At 57.2% G+C, this 17,225-nt stretch overlaps 2 protein-coding genes across 2 annotated transcripts; one reads left to right on the forward strand and one right to left on the reverse strand.

The window, feature by feature from the left end:
• Nucleotides 1–1,164: 1,164 nt before the first annotated feature.
• On the reverse strand, nucleotides 1,165–1,977 carry LDBPK_141120 (hypothetical protein, conserved; the record flags this gene model as incomplete). Its single annotated transcript, XM_003859431.1, has 1 exon — nucleotides 1,165–1,977. The coding sequence occupies one exon, from the start codon at nucleotides 1,975–1,977 to the stop codon at nucleotides 1,165–1,167; it is 813 nt and encodes a 270-aa protein (XP_003859479.1).
• A 2,208-nt stretch (nucleotides 1,978–4,185) lies between these two features.
• Nucleotides 4,186–16,992, forward strand: LDBPK_141130 (dynein heavy chain, putative; the record flags this gene model as incomplete). The annotated part of the gene is made up of 1 exon (XM_003859432.1): nucleotides 4,186–16,992. One exon carries the CDS (start codon nucleotides 4,186–4,188, stop codon nucleotides 16,990–16,992), a length of 12,807 nt encoding a protein of 4,268 aa, XP_003859480.1.
• Between the last annotated feature and the right edge of the window lie 233 nt (nucleotides 16,993–17,225).

Genomic DNA, 17,225 nt, shown 5'->3' on the forward strand with positions numbered 1-17,225 from the left:
CCCTTCACAGTTTATCCGCCTCATCTTCATTGAGCACCTATGATTGGAGCAGGAGCTCTGCAGGCACACCGTGATGTCGATTTGATCAGATGAGACCCTGGTTCCGCAATGGTAGTATACGAATGCGGTACAGAAGCCAACAGATAATGCACCTGTTGTATATATATGTGTATACATGTCTGTTGAATCACTTGATACGTGTCGAACAAATTTTCAAAGTCGCCTCGCTCACGCTTGCCCCCAGACACCCCATGTGATCGAGGGAGGGTGTTAATACGACTGCCGAGTCTGCACTGACGTTGATAAACTGGAATGGACTCGCACTTCTCACACAGAATACATCTATCGCAAAGGCGCGGTCATCATCTGTTGCTACCATTCAAGGGAGTCGAGCTTCGTTATACTTGCAGAACATCCGTCTGCGATATCACAGACCGTCTCATATGTGCCCTCGTCTTTGCCAGGTAAACTGCCACGGGGAATCCTCGCTATAATTGTAGCGCAGTGATCTTCGGTTTTATCCTGCTACTAACAATGATGCGTCATCCATGCTTCCGAGAGCGAAGCAATACCGCACTTTGAATAGGTACAATGCGAAGTTTTGTTATCACCGCAGCAATAAGCGCCACGCGGATGCTTGAGGTAAACAACGCGCTGCGCTATACGGTGCACTTACTCTCTTGAAAAAAAAAATCAGAGAAACAGCGGCGATTTTTGTTGCGGCAGCAGCACAACGCACACGACCGGGCACAGGCTTACAGTTTATCGTGCCGCCGTTTTAATCAAAAGTTGAGGGAATAGGGAAAGAGGGGCAAGGCATTTGGTCTCCCCGCTCCAATCGGCACAAGTAATAACAATAGATCCAGAAGTTTTTGAAAGGTGAGCATGAAGAGGCTTTTTGGTTTGGAAATAAATGCAAAAGTGGTACTATCGGGTAAGGACAACAAAGCTCTCCAATAACCGAACACACCGCAATGGCATAGCTTACCCAGCTAGACGAGTAACGCTTTTCTTTTTGAAAATATACTGATATATATATATATATATATATATATATATATCAGTATATTTATATCGTGTGTGTACACACAGGAACCTCTTTGTTTCATGCGCAAAAAAAAGGCAAAGCAACAGGGGCCCTGCGGTCTTTTTTATTTTTGCATGTTAAAAGAACGTTTCAACCACAGCTTTTGTCAAGGACCGAGTGTCGGCCGCGTTCTGTGAAACGTCGCCTAACAAAGAAGTAGTGACCGCCCCATACACAAGCGCCACCTGCGCTCTTTTGCAGTACCACCCCATATTCAATGCCAAAGGGCCAGCATACGGACCTGATGAAAGCGAAATACCCTTAAGAAAGCTCTTCAAAAACGCCGAAGTAGGCAACGCGCCGTTGCTATCTAATTCTCCAGATTGAATGCGGGACGCCATCGCCTTTGATCGGAGAATTCGGCGTGCCGGCTCAAGCAACTCTCCAAGTGTGGCAGCGCGCTCCATATAGTAGACTGTTGTATCGACAAACTCAGCCAGATTGATCACGGCGTACGGTAAGTTGGCCGGAAGGTATTCAAGAGCCACTGCGCTTGGCCAGTGTTCCGCTAAAGGTGTCAGCAACTCGAGCTTCGACAAAAGAGCTTTCTCTGCAACGTTCTTCTCAGTGGGGAGTAGCAGTCTGTTTTGAACAAAGGCATCCACATTTGAGTCGATGCTCTTGATGATGGCGTCCTTGTTGAAAGCAGACTCTAACTCCCGTTGCACATGCAAGTTTGTAGACTTCACAATGTGTTCGACGAGGGCAATCGGAAAGCCTCGGTTGAAAATCTGAGACAATGTTCGGTCGGTAATATCTTCCGCCCCGATGGATTTGAGCGAGGCAGCGAGGGCAGCGTTCGTGAATCCGGTTTTGGGGACATGCTTCGCCGCTTCAGACAAGATCTTAACCCTAAGCTGACAATGGGCCGGACTGAGAGCTGCGCACATTACGGTTTGGCAGAACTACAATTGTAGGTGTTTTTTTTTTTCGAAAAAAGAAATGACATTAGCAACACGCTCAACTGAAAGGGGAAGGGAGGTAGAGGTGCCGAAAGCAACAACACAAAAACAGAAGCAGACGGGAACGCTTTGTCCTGGATATGCACACCATACTTTCATCTTGTCCTTTTGAAGCTTCTGGCACCATCAACGGTACCAGTTGTCGCGCTGGAGCGCAACCGTGAGCACAACTTTGCAGTTAACTGCTTTCAACCAGAAATGTCCTACGTTGGAAACCTAGGGCACCTTGTCCTTTGTGTCAGTCTTTCCGGCCGCACAACCAGCTTCCTCAGTTTATCACTCGAGCTGAACCCCTCGAGCACTTCTATCGAGTAGTGAAAGAAGAGCAAGGTTTTTTTTTCGGTGCTTTTCAATGTGTCGATTCCCTGCAGCAAAACACGAGGTCAAAATCCACTCTGCTCCTGCCTATCGCGTGGTGCGGCGCAGCGGTGGAGACGCCTTCCAGCAAAATGCCGATCCGCTCATCGGAGCACGGCCCCTGCCTCAGGCGCTACCCGCCCGCCTCGCAGGTCGCCTCACAGCCGCTCCCCCATCATGCCGGGCGCACGTGCTGCATCCCTCCCCCCTCTCGGCGCGGCACAGGCTCCCGGCACCGGTAGGCAGCCATGGCCGCGTGGCGTACGTTGGAGTCGCGCAGACGCTTTACCCATCATACGAGTCGTGCAAACGTGTTCACGGTCGCATGCAGCTCCAACGCAACGCCATCCCACGGCCTCACCGCCAACCTCAGTGGCGCTAAATCGCACGGAGCCCACACCCTTACGTCGCAGGTGCTCGACACTGTCACCACCGGAAGTGGCGCGGTGGCTGGCACGGTGAAGGGGCTGCTCAGCTTCAGGGTGAATACTGGAGCTTAACGTCACGCTGGGGCGCCCTGTTTCGTTAAATAAGAGCGTGGAAGGGCAGAAGAGAGACCGCAGCAGGGCTTTTCGTCAAGGTGTAGAGGCACATAATCTGCGGTTCGGTGAGCTAAAAATCGAGAATGTAATGACGAAACCTCTAAATACCATTTTTCACAGCCGTGATCGCCGCTTTGAATAAATTCATGACGATAACGCTATATGGAGGTCAAACGAGGAGGGGGCGGGGGTTTGAAGAAGAAGCCAAGTTGAGGTACTTGCTGGGAAAGGGCCACATCAACGGGTTTGAGTTGACACAGAGGGAAAGAGCGAGCTCTCTGGACACACTGAGCATTGTGTGGTGTCGTCGAAAAGGTCGTGCATTGCACGTAGACGCAGCTCAGACATGATAATACAGTGGTCGACGCTGATGGAAAGAGGAACGGCTGCTCCCTCTCGCCATGGTGTCGGACTTCGCCAGTGAAGCCTACGACTAGCATTTGCACGATCGCCATTTTAACTCATTGCTCATGGATCGAGCCAGCTCGACAGCGATCAAGAGCGGCACTGACTGAAAATGACATCGAGTTGCTTTTTCTGTATTTCGCTGTTCAGCAGCCTTTACGAACATGTGTTGCGAAAATCATTCTAGAGAGCCATGCCGAAGTACGTTTTTTTTTTTTGACCTACTGTGCCTGATAAAGATCGACCTGCTTGCGGGTAAACTAGCGTGACAGCAGGCGCGGAAATAAAGAAAACGACAAAAAATACGTTTATGACTTTCAGAACTTGATTCTGACAGAAGCACCTTTATATGAGGGTGCGCCTCTAAGCCTCAAGACATTTGCTCGCCACAGTCTCGATGTGTATGCCAATGTCGCGTCTCGCGACCCTCCCAAAGGTGATTGTGTATCCAAGAGAGAGAATAGAAGTTTTTGTTTTCAAACAGGTTAAGGGAAAAATTTAGTGCTGTGAGTGATGAGTTCAGACTGAGGCTGTTTATGTGTAGCCTTTTGCCTTACCGGAGTACTTTTGGTTTAAGCGCACCCGCGACCCCCTCTTAACGGCAAGGCTGGTAGGAAACAGCTATAGAAATCGCGTGTTACCAGAGAGGTACCGCTTTTTCACTCCCGAAAGCGTCTTTTCCCTATGTGCTGCAAAACTCTTAGCTCTCTATGACTTTATTTGTCCTGGCCTTGTGTTCCTTTTTTTTTTGATTTTACTGCTGATGGGTGATATGCGCAAAGGTGGACGAGGATTTTTGTCGTACACAATCGCATACAAGCAGCAGTGAAAAATGATGTCCACAAAGATCATTCAAGAACTAAAGGAGCTGCCCTTGAACACAGTCGAGGATGCGCAGAAGTTTTTCTCCATTGTTGCTGATGTAAAAGCGCAAGGCATCGCGCTTCCACCCATCACCCATATGTTTTTTGCACGAGTTGACGCGGGCCTTCACTTCGAGCCGTACCACATTCGCACAATATGTCGTGATAACCGTCCGATGAACTACTACGTTGTGACAAAGGATCACGTGATTCACGTCAATCGGCGCGACGGGGAGTACAACGTAGTCGCGACCTTGGAACAGTGGCTGCTAGAAGCAAAGTGCTTCAACAGAATCTGTAAATTTGCTTTTTTCAGAAATTACATTCTTCACAAAGCTCTCCTACGCCTCCTAGAGAGTGCGCGACGCACAAAACTTGAGAGAATTCGTGCAGTTCTCTCAAAACGACTTCTATTGGCAACACCGACGTTCCAAAAGGATCTGATTGCACTGAGGCGAAAAGCCTTTGATTTTCAGTGGACTCCTGTCACGGAAGGCTTCCAAACAGTTCTTTCCTTGCAAATTAGCGGCGATAAAGGCAATGCTGCCGGGCTCTCAACCGACGAGTTTGCCGAAATGCAGGATGATTACGGGAAATCGCTCCAGCGGAAATTTGCATCTCTCCTGCTAGACATTTTGAGTGTAGTTTCGGAGCGGGTGGAAAGCGTCACACAACTTGTCTCGACAATGCGAGTGATCGAAAAATACCCGGGTGCTACGGGATGCGTCAACAAAGACGTAACTGCAAAGGAGCTCCTCAAACGGCAAAGGGAGCAAAAGCGCCTGGTCGTAGATTACGAAAAGCTTCCTTCTTATATTCGACTGGTGCATCATTTTCAGCTCGAAAGCACGTTTCAGCAGGCATGCTCTACCTTTTTTGACCTGGAAGGCGCAGTTCGAAGACGAGCGGCAATCTTGCGTTGGCGGTTTCGGGTGGAATGCATAGTCGAGGGCCGCAAGGAGCTTTCTCTGTTTCCTCCAAAAGAGCATGTGACCAAAACGGCTGAAGCAGCCATGAACAAGTGCATCGATTTGCTCTCCGGTTTACCGACGTGCGTCGGGTCTGAGGCTCTGAAGCCGTTTACGACTATGATGAAGACAGCAACTGTACGCAGCGCGCTGCTCGGCGATGCCCTCATCTCCATCTACAAAAAAGGAGTCCTCCAGCTTATTGAGGCGGACTACGATGAGGCAAAAAGCAAGCTGTCGTCCTACGAGCCGCTTGTGGCCGTGTCGCAATTTTTAGCCGAGTGGCAGGACGTTTCGATGAACTGGGACAGCACTCTGTCCCATGAAGATTCGCTTTTGGTGTCCATAACAGAGTCCGAAATCCGTGGCTACGCAACAAGGGCTTACAAAGCACAAAGCGAAATTATGAAGCTGTCGAATCGAACCTACGGAACAATTGTCGTTGAATGTGACAAGACACTGCAGAAGCTGGTTGCCCAGCTTAAAGGCGTCTTGGTCGACATCGAAGCAGCCCTGGGGCAGCTTATCAAGCTGAATTTCCGTTACTTGAAGGCAGAATGCGATTCTTGGGTGGGAAAGCTCAGCCTTCCAGACATAACCCTCGGCCAATTCATCAATTGGTATTTAGGACTGCAAGATTCGGGGTCCATTTTCGACGAATTCTCCAACAATGTGGTGGATATACAAAATCTACATCGATTGCTATGTGAATTGCGCGAAAAATCCAACGCAGGCGTTATTAGTGATGAGGTGGATTACTCGTCCGTCTTGCGTGTTCCGTTTCAGTGCGCAGTAACAGAGGCTCGAAAATACTACCTTTCGAATTCTAGCAGGATCAAGGAAATGCTGCTTGCCGAGCACACCCGCATCATCGCGTGTGCCACAAGCACGACAAAGCGACTGGCGAGTGAGTGCAGCAATGAAAAAGCAAACGAAATTGGTGCGCCGGTTACGCAAAAGCTGGAGGATGTTCGCGATGAACTCGTGCAGGCAAATAGCGAGGCAAAGCAGCTGGACATGTATGCACGAGTTTTAGAAATGCCGACGTTCAACTGGTCGGAGATCGCCGTGGCCGAGGATGAACACCGAAAATATGTGGAGCTGTGGAACGTGCATAAGGAAGTCACCGATTTGCGACGCCGCCTTGATACAAAGACTGTGGAAGAAATTGACGGACAAGAGCTTAAGGACACGATAGTTTCGTTGTTTCAGCGCGCATTCAAGGCGCAAAAAAGTACCCCGGGCGGCACCGCCGATTATTTAGTAAAGTCACTTGCGGTTGAAAAGGCCAATGTGCCCATGTACGTTGAGTTGTGCAACCCGGCGTTGAAGGAAGCGCATTGGTTACAGCTGTTTCAGAATACGAGCATACAACCCATTCCCTCCGCAAAACGCACGCTGCGTTCCCTGGAGGCGGCCGGTCTCATGGCAGACGAGCACTCAGCAGCTGTGCGTGAGGTTGTTTCCAGTGCCGTAGGCATTTACGAGCTGGAGCAGCAGCTCAAGAAGCTGCAGAACTATTGGGCAAATCACTTGTTCGTGGTTGTTCCCTATGGCGGGCGGTCAAACGCGTTCGTCGTGGACGCCGTTGATGCAACGCTGGAGGAGCTCGAAGAGCAGCAAATCGTGGTGCAGACGTGTCTTACCTCCAAGTACCTTGCCCCCGTCCTGACGGAGATGAAGGAGTGGGAGGCTAAGCTTAGTTTGATTCACTCCGTTCTCATGGAGTGGGTTGGGGTGCAGAAGACATGGATGTATTTGGAGTTCATCTTCACGAGTGACGACATTAAGCGCCAGCTCCCAGACGAGTCTCTTCTGTTCTCCTCCGCCGACCGCTTTTTCGGCTCACTGATGAAGCGCTGCTCCGAAGACCCACATATGGCGCCGCTGTGCCTCGAAGGTAACGGCGACACCCTGAAGAAGCTGCAAAAGTGCACCTACCAGCTGGAGTGTATTCAGAAGAAGATTGATGAATACCTTGAGACGAAGCGTGTGGCATTCCCGCGGTTTTACTTTCTCTCGAATGACGAGTTGCTGTCAATTTTGTCCGACTCTCGCAACCCGCTGGCAGTGCAGCCGCACTTGCAAAAGTGTTTTGACAACATCAAGGCTCTGGTTTTCGCGGATGAAAAGACGATTGTGGCCATGCGGAGCTCTGAGGGCGAGGAGGTGCCGTTCACGCATCCCGTCAAAGTGATAGGCAACGTGGAGAGCTGGCTGAACGATGTCGAGCGCGCGATGCGGGCGACGCTGTTTGATTGCCTGGCCGCGTGCCTGCGTGGGTACACGACGGAACACCGAACAAAGTGGTTTTTTGAGCACCCGGCGCAGTGTGTGGCGACAGTTGACCAAATCATGTGGACCAGTGAGGTGGAGGAAGTCATCACGGCGACCGGCAGCGGGGATTCTTCTGCGTGGCCGTCGTATCAGGACCGCTTTGGCGAGCAGCTTCTCCAGACGGTGGAGCTCGTGAAGCTTTCTCTCACTGCGTTGCAGCGCACCGTAGTATCCAACCTTATAGTGGTTGATGTGCACTGCCGAGACGTTTGCGCGGACCTGGCAGCTGACTCCCCTAGCGCGGCGCCGCATCCATGCAGCTCAGTGCTCGATTTCGGGTGGCAGAAGCAGCTGCGTTTCTACTACGGCCTACCGACTAGCGTGCATGGGCCCGGCGGTGCTGCAGAGATGGCCGACTGCTTTGTTCGGCACGGCGCGGCGGAGCTCCCCTACGGCTATGAGTACCTTGGCAACCAACCGCGCCTCGTCATCACTCCACTCACAGAGCGCGCCTTCTTGACATGCACGGCGGCGTTACACATGCAGAAGGGAGCTGCGCCGCAGGGCCCGGCCGGGACCGGCAAGACGGAGTCTGTCAAGGATTTGGGCAAGGCTCTTGCTCGAACCGTTGTTGTGTTCAACTGCTCCGACGGTCTTGACTACCGCATGATGAGCCAAATGTTCGCAGGGCTGGCGCAGGCCGGCGCGTGGGCGTGCTTTGACGAATTCAACCGTATCGAACTCGAAGTGCTCTCCGTGGTGGCTCAGCAGATGCTCGACATCACCACTGCCATCACGCAGAGGCAGACCTTTATGAAGTTCGAGGGCCATCACATCAAGCTGCACACCAACTTTGGCGTCTTCATCACCATGAACCCCGGCTACGCCGGGCGCACGGAGCTGCCCGACAACCTCAAGGCTCTCTTTCGACCCGTATGCATGATGATCCCGAACTACGCCCTCATTGCCGAAATTATGTTCTACGCCGAAGGCTACGGCAAGGCTCAGTCACTCGCGGCCAAAATGATTCGTCTCTACTCGCTGGCGTCGCAGCAGCTGTCGAAGCAGGATCACTACGACTTTGGCATGCGCGCTGTCAAGAGCATTCTCGTCCTCGCCGGGCGACTGAAGCGCGCTGACCCGGATTCGGACGAAGAGCTGCTGCTCGTGCGTGCCATTCGCGAGGCGAACCTGCCCAAATTCCTCGTGGACGATCGTCACCTCTTCATGGCGCTGCTGCACGACTTCTTTCCTACCATCGTGGAGGTGGCCCCGGCATCGGTCAGTGAGGTTATCCTCAGCGAGGCGAAACGCTTCTTGACAGAGGAGCTTGTGCACACGTCTCCGTCCAGCCCTGAGGCTCAGATGCGGCTGCAGCCCACGAAGGGGCTGCTCTTCAAAACGCAGCAGCTGTTCGACACCCTCATGACTCGTCATGGATTGATGCTGGTGGGTCACACCATGACGGGCAAGACCACGGTGCGCGACACTCTTGCGTCGGTGTTGACGCGCCTTGGGCGGGTGCTGGACATGACCCCTGCCCCGGGAGCCGAGGGTGGTGATAGCGGCAACGGCAACCCAGGTGCCAAAGGCGGGCTGGCCGCGACGCGGAGGCACACCCTTGCCGCTTCCATGCGTGCACTCGATGCGCGGTGTCAGTCGTACTTCACCGCCACCCACGCCACGGTCTGCAACCCAAAGGCCATTTCGATGACGGAGCTGTACGGCGACGTGAATCCCCTCACCCGTGAGTGGCAGGACGGGGTCTTCTCTGCCATGGTGCGCGAGCTGGTGAAGCAGAGCGCAGCGCAGCACGGGCGCGCGGCGACGCGGCACTGGGTCATCTTCGATGGACCGGTGGACGCCGTGTGGGTTGAGAACCTGAACACCGTGCTCGACGACAGCAAGATGCTCTGCCTCGTGAATGGGGAGCGTATTCGCATCCCTGACACCATCTCGCTCCTTTTCGAGGTGCAGGATTTGCGTGTCGCGTCACCTGCTACAGTGTCGCGCTGCGGCATGGTCTACGTGGACGAGGAGTGCGTTGACGGTGGATGGTCGCCGCTGCTGCAAAGTCTTTCCCAGGCAGCCGCTCAGGAGCTGAGGGCCCAATGGCGCCACGACCGTTTCCTGCAGCTTTGCGGGTCTCTCGTACCACCCCTGCTGCAGGTCGTTCGAGAGGAGTGCAAGGAGTACATCGGCACTTGCAACGCACAGCTGACGCTGAACCTCTTCTACTTGATGAAGGCAGCTGTGCAGCACCTACAGGGCGTGATGGAAGAGGATCGGCAAGAGCAGCAAAAACAGCTGCACGATGACGCGGCAGCGTTCGTGCTCGATTCCGGTGCGTCGCGACAGTCAACCGACTCCACATTACGGCGCTTTTCTCGCCGCCGCAGCTCGCGTGTCACACGCACTGCCGTCCTCGTGCGCGGAGACGCCGTCTTCGATGCGCTGTTTTTGCAAAGCTGTGCCTGGGGCCTTGGCGGAAACCTGACGGAAACCACGCGCGCACGCTTCGCGGCAGCGATGCTGCCGCTGGTCCGCAAAGGGGCGCTCAACTTCCCCGCGGACGCCGAGGCCGAGGGATGTGGTGTGTTCGACTACGGCGTTGACTACGAGATTGGTGACTGGCGGCGTTGGTCAGAGATGGTACCGGAGTTCCACTACAACGCTAGCGTCTCCTACTTCGACCTCCTCGTGCCGACGGAGCAAACGGCCGCGCTGCAGTATCTCTTGCGCAGCGCCACAACCACTCATCATCACATGCTGCTCAACGGCTTGACGGGCACCGGCAAGTCGTCCACAGTGAACAGCTACCTGCTGCAGACCTTGCACACCGAGGACGCCGCGAGCTCGACGGCGGCCTTCCGCTTCACGCTGTCCGCCCAGACATCCGCGCAGGCGCTGCAGAACACAATTGAGATGAAGCTGACGCGGCGCAAGGGCGACCGCGAGTTTGGCGCTCCGTCCGGCAAGACCATGATGATCGCCGTCATCGACGACTGCAATGTGCCGCAGCTGGAGGAGTACGGGGCGGCGCCGCCTGTGGAGTTGCTGCGGCAGATGATTACGCAGGGCGGCTTCTACGATCGCAAGCGGCTCTTCTTCAAGGAGGTGGTACAGACGATGCTGATAGCCTGCTGTGGCGAGCCAGGCGGCGGCAAGAACGAGATGACACCTCGCTTCACATCGAAGCTGCTCTGCTTCTGCGCCCCACAGCTAACGGAAACGTCGATGAGGTCCATCTTCTCCGCCATCTTGAAGGGCTTCTTCTACGCGCGCGGCTTTGCGACCGAGGTGGCCGCTCTGGCGGACGCCGTAGTCGACAGCACCCTGGAAGCGTATCGCCGCATCGCCGTGGAGTGTTTGCCCACCCCAGACAAGACACACTGCACTTTCAACTTGCGAGACGTCAGCAAGGTGTTTCAGGGCATTCTACAGGTCAAGCCCGCTCACTGCGCATCTCCTCAGGCCCTCATCGACCTCTGGAGCCACGAGGCGTCTCGTGTCTTCCACGATCGCCTGATCGACGACACCGATCGCGGCTGGTGGTGGCGCTGCTGTGCCGAGGTGATCGAAAAGCACTTCTGCGGTGATGTCACGGCCGCTAACGCAGACGCGGCCGACACAGACGGGACGCAGCCCGTGCCGTCTCCACTGCCCGCCCCAGATCCTGTACAGCTCGGGACCATCTTCTATGGTGCCTGGGTCAACCGCGATTACCAGCGCATTGGCCAAGACACGTCGCTGCAGGTGGTGGCGCAGCAGCACTTGGCCGAGTACAACACGCAGAGCACCACACCCATGAATTTGGTCTTCTTCGACCAAGCGGTGCAGCACTTGTCGCGCATCTGCCGCATTGTGAGCCAGCCGCGCGGCCATGCGCTGCTCGTCGGCGTCGGCGGAAGCGGCCGCTCATCGCTCTGCCGCCTCGCCGCCTTTATGATGAACATGGACGTGCAAACGGTCCACATAGCACGCAACTACGGCATCGAGGAGTTCCGAGACGAGGTGCGGAAGGTGCTGCTAGATAGCGGCGCACGGGGCAAGGAGGTGGTTTTTGTCATCTCGGACTCGCAGCTGGTGCATAGCGAGATGCTGGAAGACATCAACAACCTTCTTAACACCGGCGAGGTGCCGGGGATGATGGGGCTGGAGGACATGGAGACGATTGTGCGGTGCTGCCGCGAGGCGTCGCTCGCCTCCGGTCGCCCCGACACGCGCGCTAGTGTGTACGAGTACTTCGTTTCACAGAGTCGCGAGCGGTTCCACCTGTGCCTGTGCATGTCCCCGATGAGTGGCGTCTTCCGCGATCGGTTGCGCATGTTTCCTGCGCTGGTGAACTGCACTACGATCGACTGGTTCTCGGAGTGGCCGCAGGAGGCCCTCCGCGCCGTGGCGAAGTCGACGCTCTCGAGTGCTGCTCGAGATGGCGCCGCGGGGCCCGGCACGGACCAGCTGAGCGCTCTCATGGTCTTCCTGCAGTCCACCGTCAAGGACGCGGCAGAGCGATTATACGCGCAGCATCGGCGGCGCACCCACGTGACCCCGACCAGCTACTTGGCGGTGCTCACGCTCTACAACACGATGGGCCGGCGGCTGCGGCGCGATCTGCAGGCCAGCGCCAACCGATACCGCAACGGACTGAAGAAGCTCGACACGGCGAAGTCGACGATTGCGCAGCTGCAGCAACAGATCCGCGAGATGCAGCCTGGACTGGCAGCTGCGGCGAAGCAGGTGGAGGAGCAGAAGCAGACACTGGCTGTGGAGCAGCTCGAGGCGAATCAGATGAAGGAGGCGCAGTCCAAGGAGGAGGCGACGGCGCTGCAACTCATGAATGAGGCGGAGTCGATCCGCCGCGAATGCGAGGAGGGGCTGCAGCAGGCGTTACCGGCCCTCGAGGCGGCCAAGCAGGCACTCGAGACGCTGAGCGCCAAGGACATTCAAGAAATCAAAACCTTCACGACGCCGCCGAGCAACGTGGAAAAGACGATGAATGCCGTGCTTGTGCTGCTGGGCGAGAAGGATGGCTGGGCGAGCGCCAAGACATGCCTCGGAAAGCTTGACTTCATCTCTCGATTGACAGGGTACCCACGCGACTCTATCACCGCCGCGTGCATTCGCAAACTCGCCGTATTCGTGCAGGATCCTGACTTCGTGCCGGACATCATCGAGAAGACGTCGCTGCCATGCCGATCCATGTGCATGTGGGTGCATGCCATGTACAAGTACTACTTCGTCGCCAAGGAGATTGCGCCGAAGCGTGCGCGGCTGGCGGGGGCAGAGAAGAAGGTGGAGGTGGCACGCAAGGAGCTACAGGCGAAGCAGGTGGCTTTGCAGAAGGTGCTCAACCACATTAGCGACCTACAGGCTGCGGCTGCTGCGGCGCAGGAGAAGGCTGATCACTTCCAGCGACAGATAGAAACCGCCATGGCGCGACTCGTGCGCGCCGATCAGCTCATCTCCGGACTCGCCTCCGAGCGTGTGCGCTGGAAGGAGGCGCTGGCGAAACTGGAGACGCAGCTGGGCTGCGTGGAGGGGACTGCGGCTCTGGCCGCCGGCTGCGTGGGCTACCTCGGCCCCTTTCCGCTGGACTACCGAGAGGTTCTGGTGGAGCAGTGGCGCTCGGAGTGCGCGGCGCTGCACATCCCCTTCGACGCCACCTATTCCCTCGAGGGCATTGAGACGGAGGCGACGGTGCAGCAGTGGGCACTACAGTCCCTGCCGCGTGACACGTACTCCATTCAGAACGCTACGATCCTTTACAGGACGACGCAGTGCTGCTACATGATCGATCCGCAGGGGCAGGCGAATGCATTTGTGCGAAAGCTGGAGCGCAGTCGCTCAAGCGGCGCTGCAGGCCTGCTGCAGCTGAAGCTGAACAGTCCGAACTTCATGCGACAGATAGAGAACGCCGTTCAGAAGGGACAGGCGGTGCTTCTGGAGGATGTTGGCGAGACACTCGACGCAGCACTGGATCCGATTCTGCTGAAGCAAGTGCACCGTGTGGCTGGTCGCGATGTCATCACACTTGGCGACCGCGAGGTCACCTACGACGACCGATTCCATCTGTACATTACGACGAAGCTCGCGAACCCCGTGCTGACGCCGGAGCTGCAGGTGAAGCTGACGGTGATCGACTTCACGGTGACACGGGAGGGGTTGGAGGAGCAGCTGCTCGCCGACATTGTCGGCTCAGAGCGGGCGTCGCTGCAGCAGCGCGGTGATCGCTGCGTTATTTCGATCGCGGCGAATCGCGAGGAGATTGCAGCTCTCGAGGCGCAGGTCCTGCAGCAGCTGAGCGACGCCACCGGTGACGTCCTGGACAATGCCGAGCTCATCCAGGCGCTGCAGACCTCGAAGGTGACGTCCGAGAAGATCGCCGTCGAGCTGGCCGCGGTGGAAGAAACGAACAAGACGATCAATGCCACCCGTGACGTGTACCGCCCGCTGGCGGTGCGCGGCTCTCTGCTGTACGGCGCGATTACGCAGATGTCCAAGGTGGACCCCATGTACGACTACTCGCTGCCCTTCTTCAAGAACCTGGTCGTCTCCGTCTTGGCCAGCACGCGGCGCCAGCGACCGCAATTGCAGCAGCCGCATCGCTCGTCCTCGATCTCCGCCTCGTCCATGATGCTCGGCAACGGCAGCTTGAATGGGAGAGGGGCGCAGAACTGCCACTTGAGCCTTGCGCCGACGGACAGCAACCATGGCCTGCCTGGCGCGGACGCTGAGGAGGAAGAAGAGGCTGCTGCGGCGATGTCTGAGGCCGAGGTGGAGGCGCGCGTCGTGATGCTCGTGGAAGAGGTGACGTGGATGAGCTACCGCGTTCTGTGCCGCGGCCTCTTCGGTCCCCACAAGCTGCTCTTCAGCTTCGTGCTAGCAACGACGTTGCTACGCAGCACGGGCCAGATTACGAAGGAGGAGTGGGAATTGTTTCTCTGCGGCGGGGCGGGACGGGCGCTGCTGCCGGCCTTTGCCGCCGCCGGCGGAGAGGGCAGTGACGGTGCGACGGTGCAGCGCCCTGGGTACATGTCAAGTGGAACGTGGATCGACTTTGGCGCCATTTGCGGCCTTGAGGCTTTTGCTGAGGTTTGTGAGAGCTTCATCGCATCCTTGGCGGACGCTTCCGACTTCGGCGACGCGGATCTTTCTGGTGACGGACCGCTGCCGTGGACGACGTGGTTTACCGAGACCTACGGTGCGGAGGTGCTGACTCGGCTGCCGGCGTCGTTGGCTCACCTGTCGTTGTGGCACCGCGTGATGGCTGTGAAGATCCTTCGGCCGAACAAGTTCCACTACATGGCGGCTCAGCTCGTTGCGGACACGCTGGGGCAGCGCTACACCATCGCTCCTCCCTTGGACCTCGAGGAGGCCTTCCTGGAAAGCACCAAGATGACGCCGATCATCTTTATTCTTTCACCCGGCGCAGACCCGACATCGCTATTCCTCAGCTTCGCAGAGGAGCACGGCTTTGCCGGGCGCAAACACATGCTCTCTCTCGGGCAAGATCAAGATGTGCGTGCCACACAGATGATCCGGGAGGGGCAGCGCGAGGGCGCCTGGGTGTACCTGCAGAACTGCCATGTGTACGCATCATGGATGCCGCAGCTGCAGGTGCTCGTCGAGAGCATGAACCCGAGCGAGATACACGCCGACTTCCGACTCTGGTTGACGAGCAACCCATCACCGAGCTTCCCTCCACTGGTGCTTCAGGCAGGCCTGAAGCTCACGCAGGAGCCGCCGATGGGGCTACGGGGAAAGGTGCTGAGCACTTTGCGGAGTACCGTGGTGGCGGATGTTTGGGCCGCCACCGCTTCTGCCGCGGACGTCGGGAACGCCGACTCCAACGACGCCTCCGTCTCTGCGTCGTCGCCAGCCGTCTTGCGAAGCGGGCATCCCTCCATCGAGTTGCAGCGACTTGTCTGGACACTCGCGTTCTACCACGGCACTGTGATGGAGCGACGACGCTATCGCCCGCTCGGGTGGAATAACTCCTACGACTGGGGCATGGCTGACTTCGAGGCAGGGCTGGCGACGCTGCAGACGGCTCTTGATCGCTGCAAAGACGGCGGTGCAGGTCTGCCGACCGAGGAGTTGTGCTACATGCTGGGCACGCTCGACTTCGGCGGACGCGTGACGGACGAGTGGGATACGCTGTGTCTGCAGGTACTGACGCGCCGCTTCTTCGACGCAGACGCTCCAGGCACGACATCGCAGAAAAAATTACCGCAAGACACCATCACGCCACCTCCGTTCCCCAAGGATGGCGTTAGTTATGCAGCACTGCTGCAACTCGCCGAGGCGACCTTCACCGCTGGCCGGGAAAGTCGAAAAGACGGCGATGGGGAGGATGAGAACGGGGAGAGTCCTGCGCGCTTCGGCTTGCATGACAACGCTACTCTGTCGGTGGAGCAGCAGCTCTCATTGGGACTTGTGGACGCGCTTGTTTTAATGAACGCCAGCGGGGCCGTAACCGGCGCGACTAGCGCGCGGCGTCGGAGCGCCAGCGGAGACCACGGCGAGGACGACGCCAAGGCAAGCGGCGACGAGGTGATGGAGAACCCTGTCGCTGCCGTGGCCCGCAAGTTGCTGGCGCAGCTGCCCCCTCTGCTGCCTCGCAAAGAGGCAGTGCTGGGCAGCATGACCTCGCCCAATCACAGCACCACCACCACGACCGCGCTGACCGCGGTCGTGGACCCTGCGCCGTTGCAGACCTTGCTTTCCCACGAGACAGACCTGTACAACTGCCTTCTGTCCACAATGCAGAGTTCGCTGGCAGAGCTGATTCGCGCCCTCAAGGGTGAGGTGGTCGTGACGTCTCGGCTGGAGCTGATGATGCAGCGGCTGGCCTTCAACCAGGTACCGGAGGTGTGGGCACAGGTTGGCTACCTTACCCTCAAGCCGCTCGGCTCCTTCATGGAGGATCTCCTGCGTCGCGTACACTTCATGCGGCGCTGGGGAGAGGCTGGGCCACCACCGAGCTTCTGGCTCTCCGGCGTCTTTTTTCCTCAAGGCTTTGTCACTGCGTTGTTGCAAGCGCGGAGCCGCGCGCTGCAGGTGCCCATAGACTCCCTGCAGCTGCGCTTCCGCGCTCTGGCGCCGAGTGAGGCTGCCGAGGTGTCGGCTCTGACGGCTTCCTACGAAGCGGGTACCGGCAGCAAGGCGCCGACCAAGGCCGGCGCCTACGTGAGTGGCCTCTACCTCGAGGGCTGTGGCTGGGATGCAGCACGTGGCGGGCTCGTGGAGGCCGCGCCCGGTGCCCTCACTGTGGAGCTGCCCATTATCCACTTCGAACCTGTCATGGGGTTGGAGTCGGCCGCCAAGGGCCCCAGCGCGTCCGCAGCGGAAGCCGCTGCTGCATACGTGTGCCCTCTCTACAAGGTGCGCACACGCGCCGGCACCTTGTCGACGACCGGCGTCTCCACCAACTACGTGACCAGCTTGACGTTGCCGTCGCTCGACGGCATTCCAGGCGACCACTGGACATTGCGCGGCGTGGCCGCTCTCTGCGCATTGGATGATTAAGCGGCAAAAGGGGCGGCTTGCATTCCAACCACATAAGAGAACAGAAATCGGGTTACGCGAAACTCTCTTACGCTATTTGCTGGTGTGCTCCATTCGCCGGCAGCTGCGGCGGGGCCTCAATGGCGCTTGGCGTACGTCTTGTGTACCGTTGGAGTGGCCGGGCATCTGTAGCGAACGGCGACATTGGAGGGAGAGGGGGCGCGGCGGGACGTCTCTGCCTCTGTGTGTGTGTT

Source organism: Leishmania donovani, chromosome 14 (genome assembly GCF_000227135.1).
Source record: "Leishmania donovani BPK282A1 complete genome, chromosome 14".
In the NCBI taxonomy this organism is placed as follows: domain Eukaryota; phylum Euglenozoa; class Kinetoplastea; order Trypanosomatida; family Trypanosomatidae; genus Leishmania; species Leishmania donovani.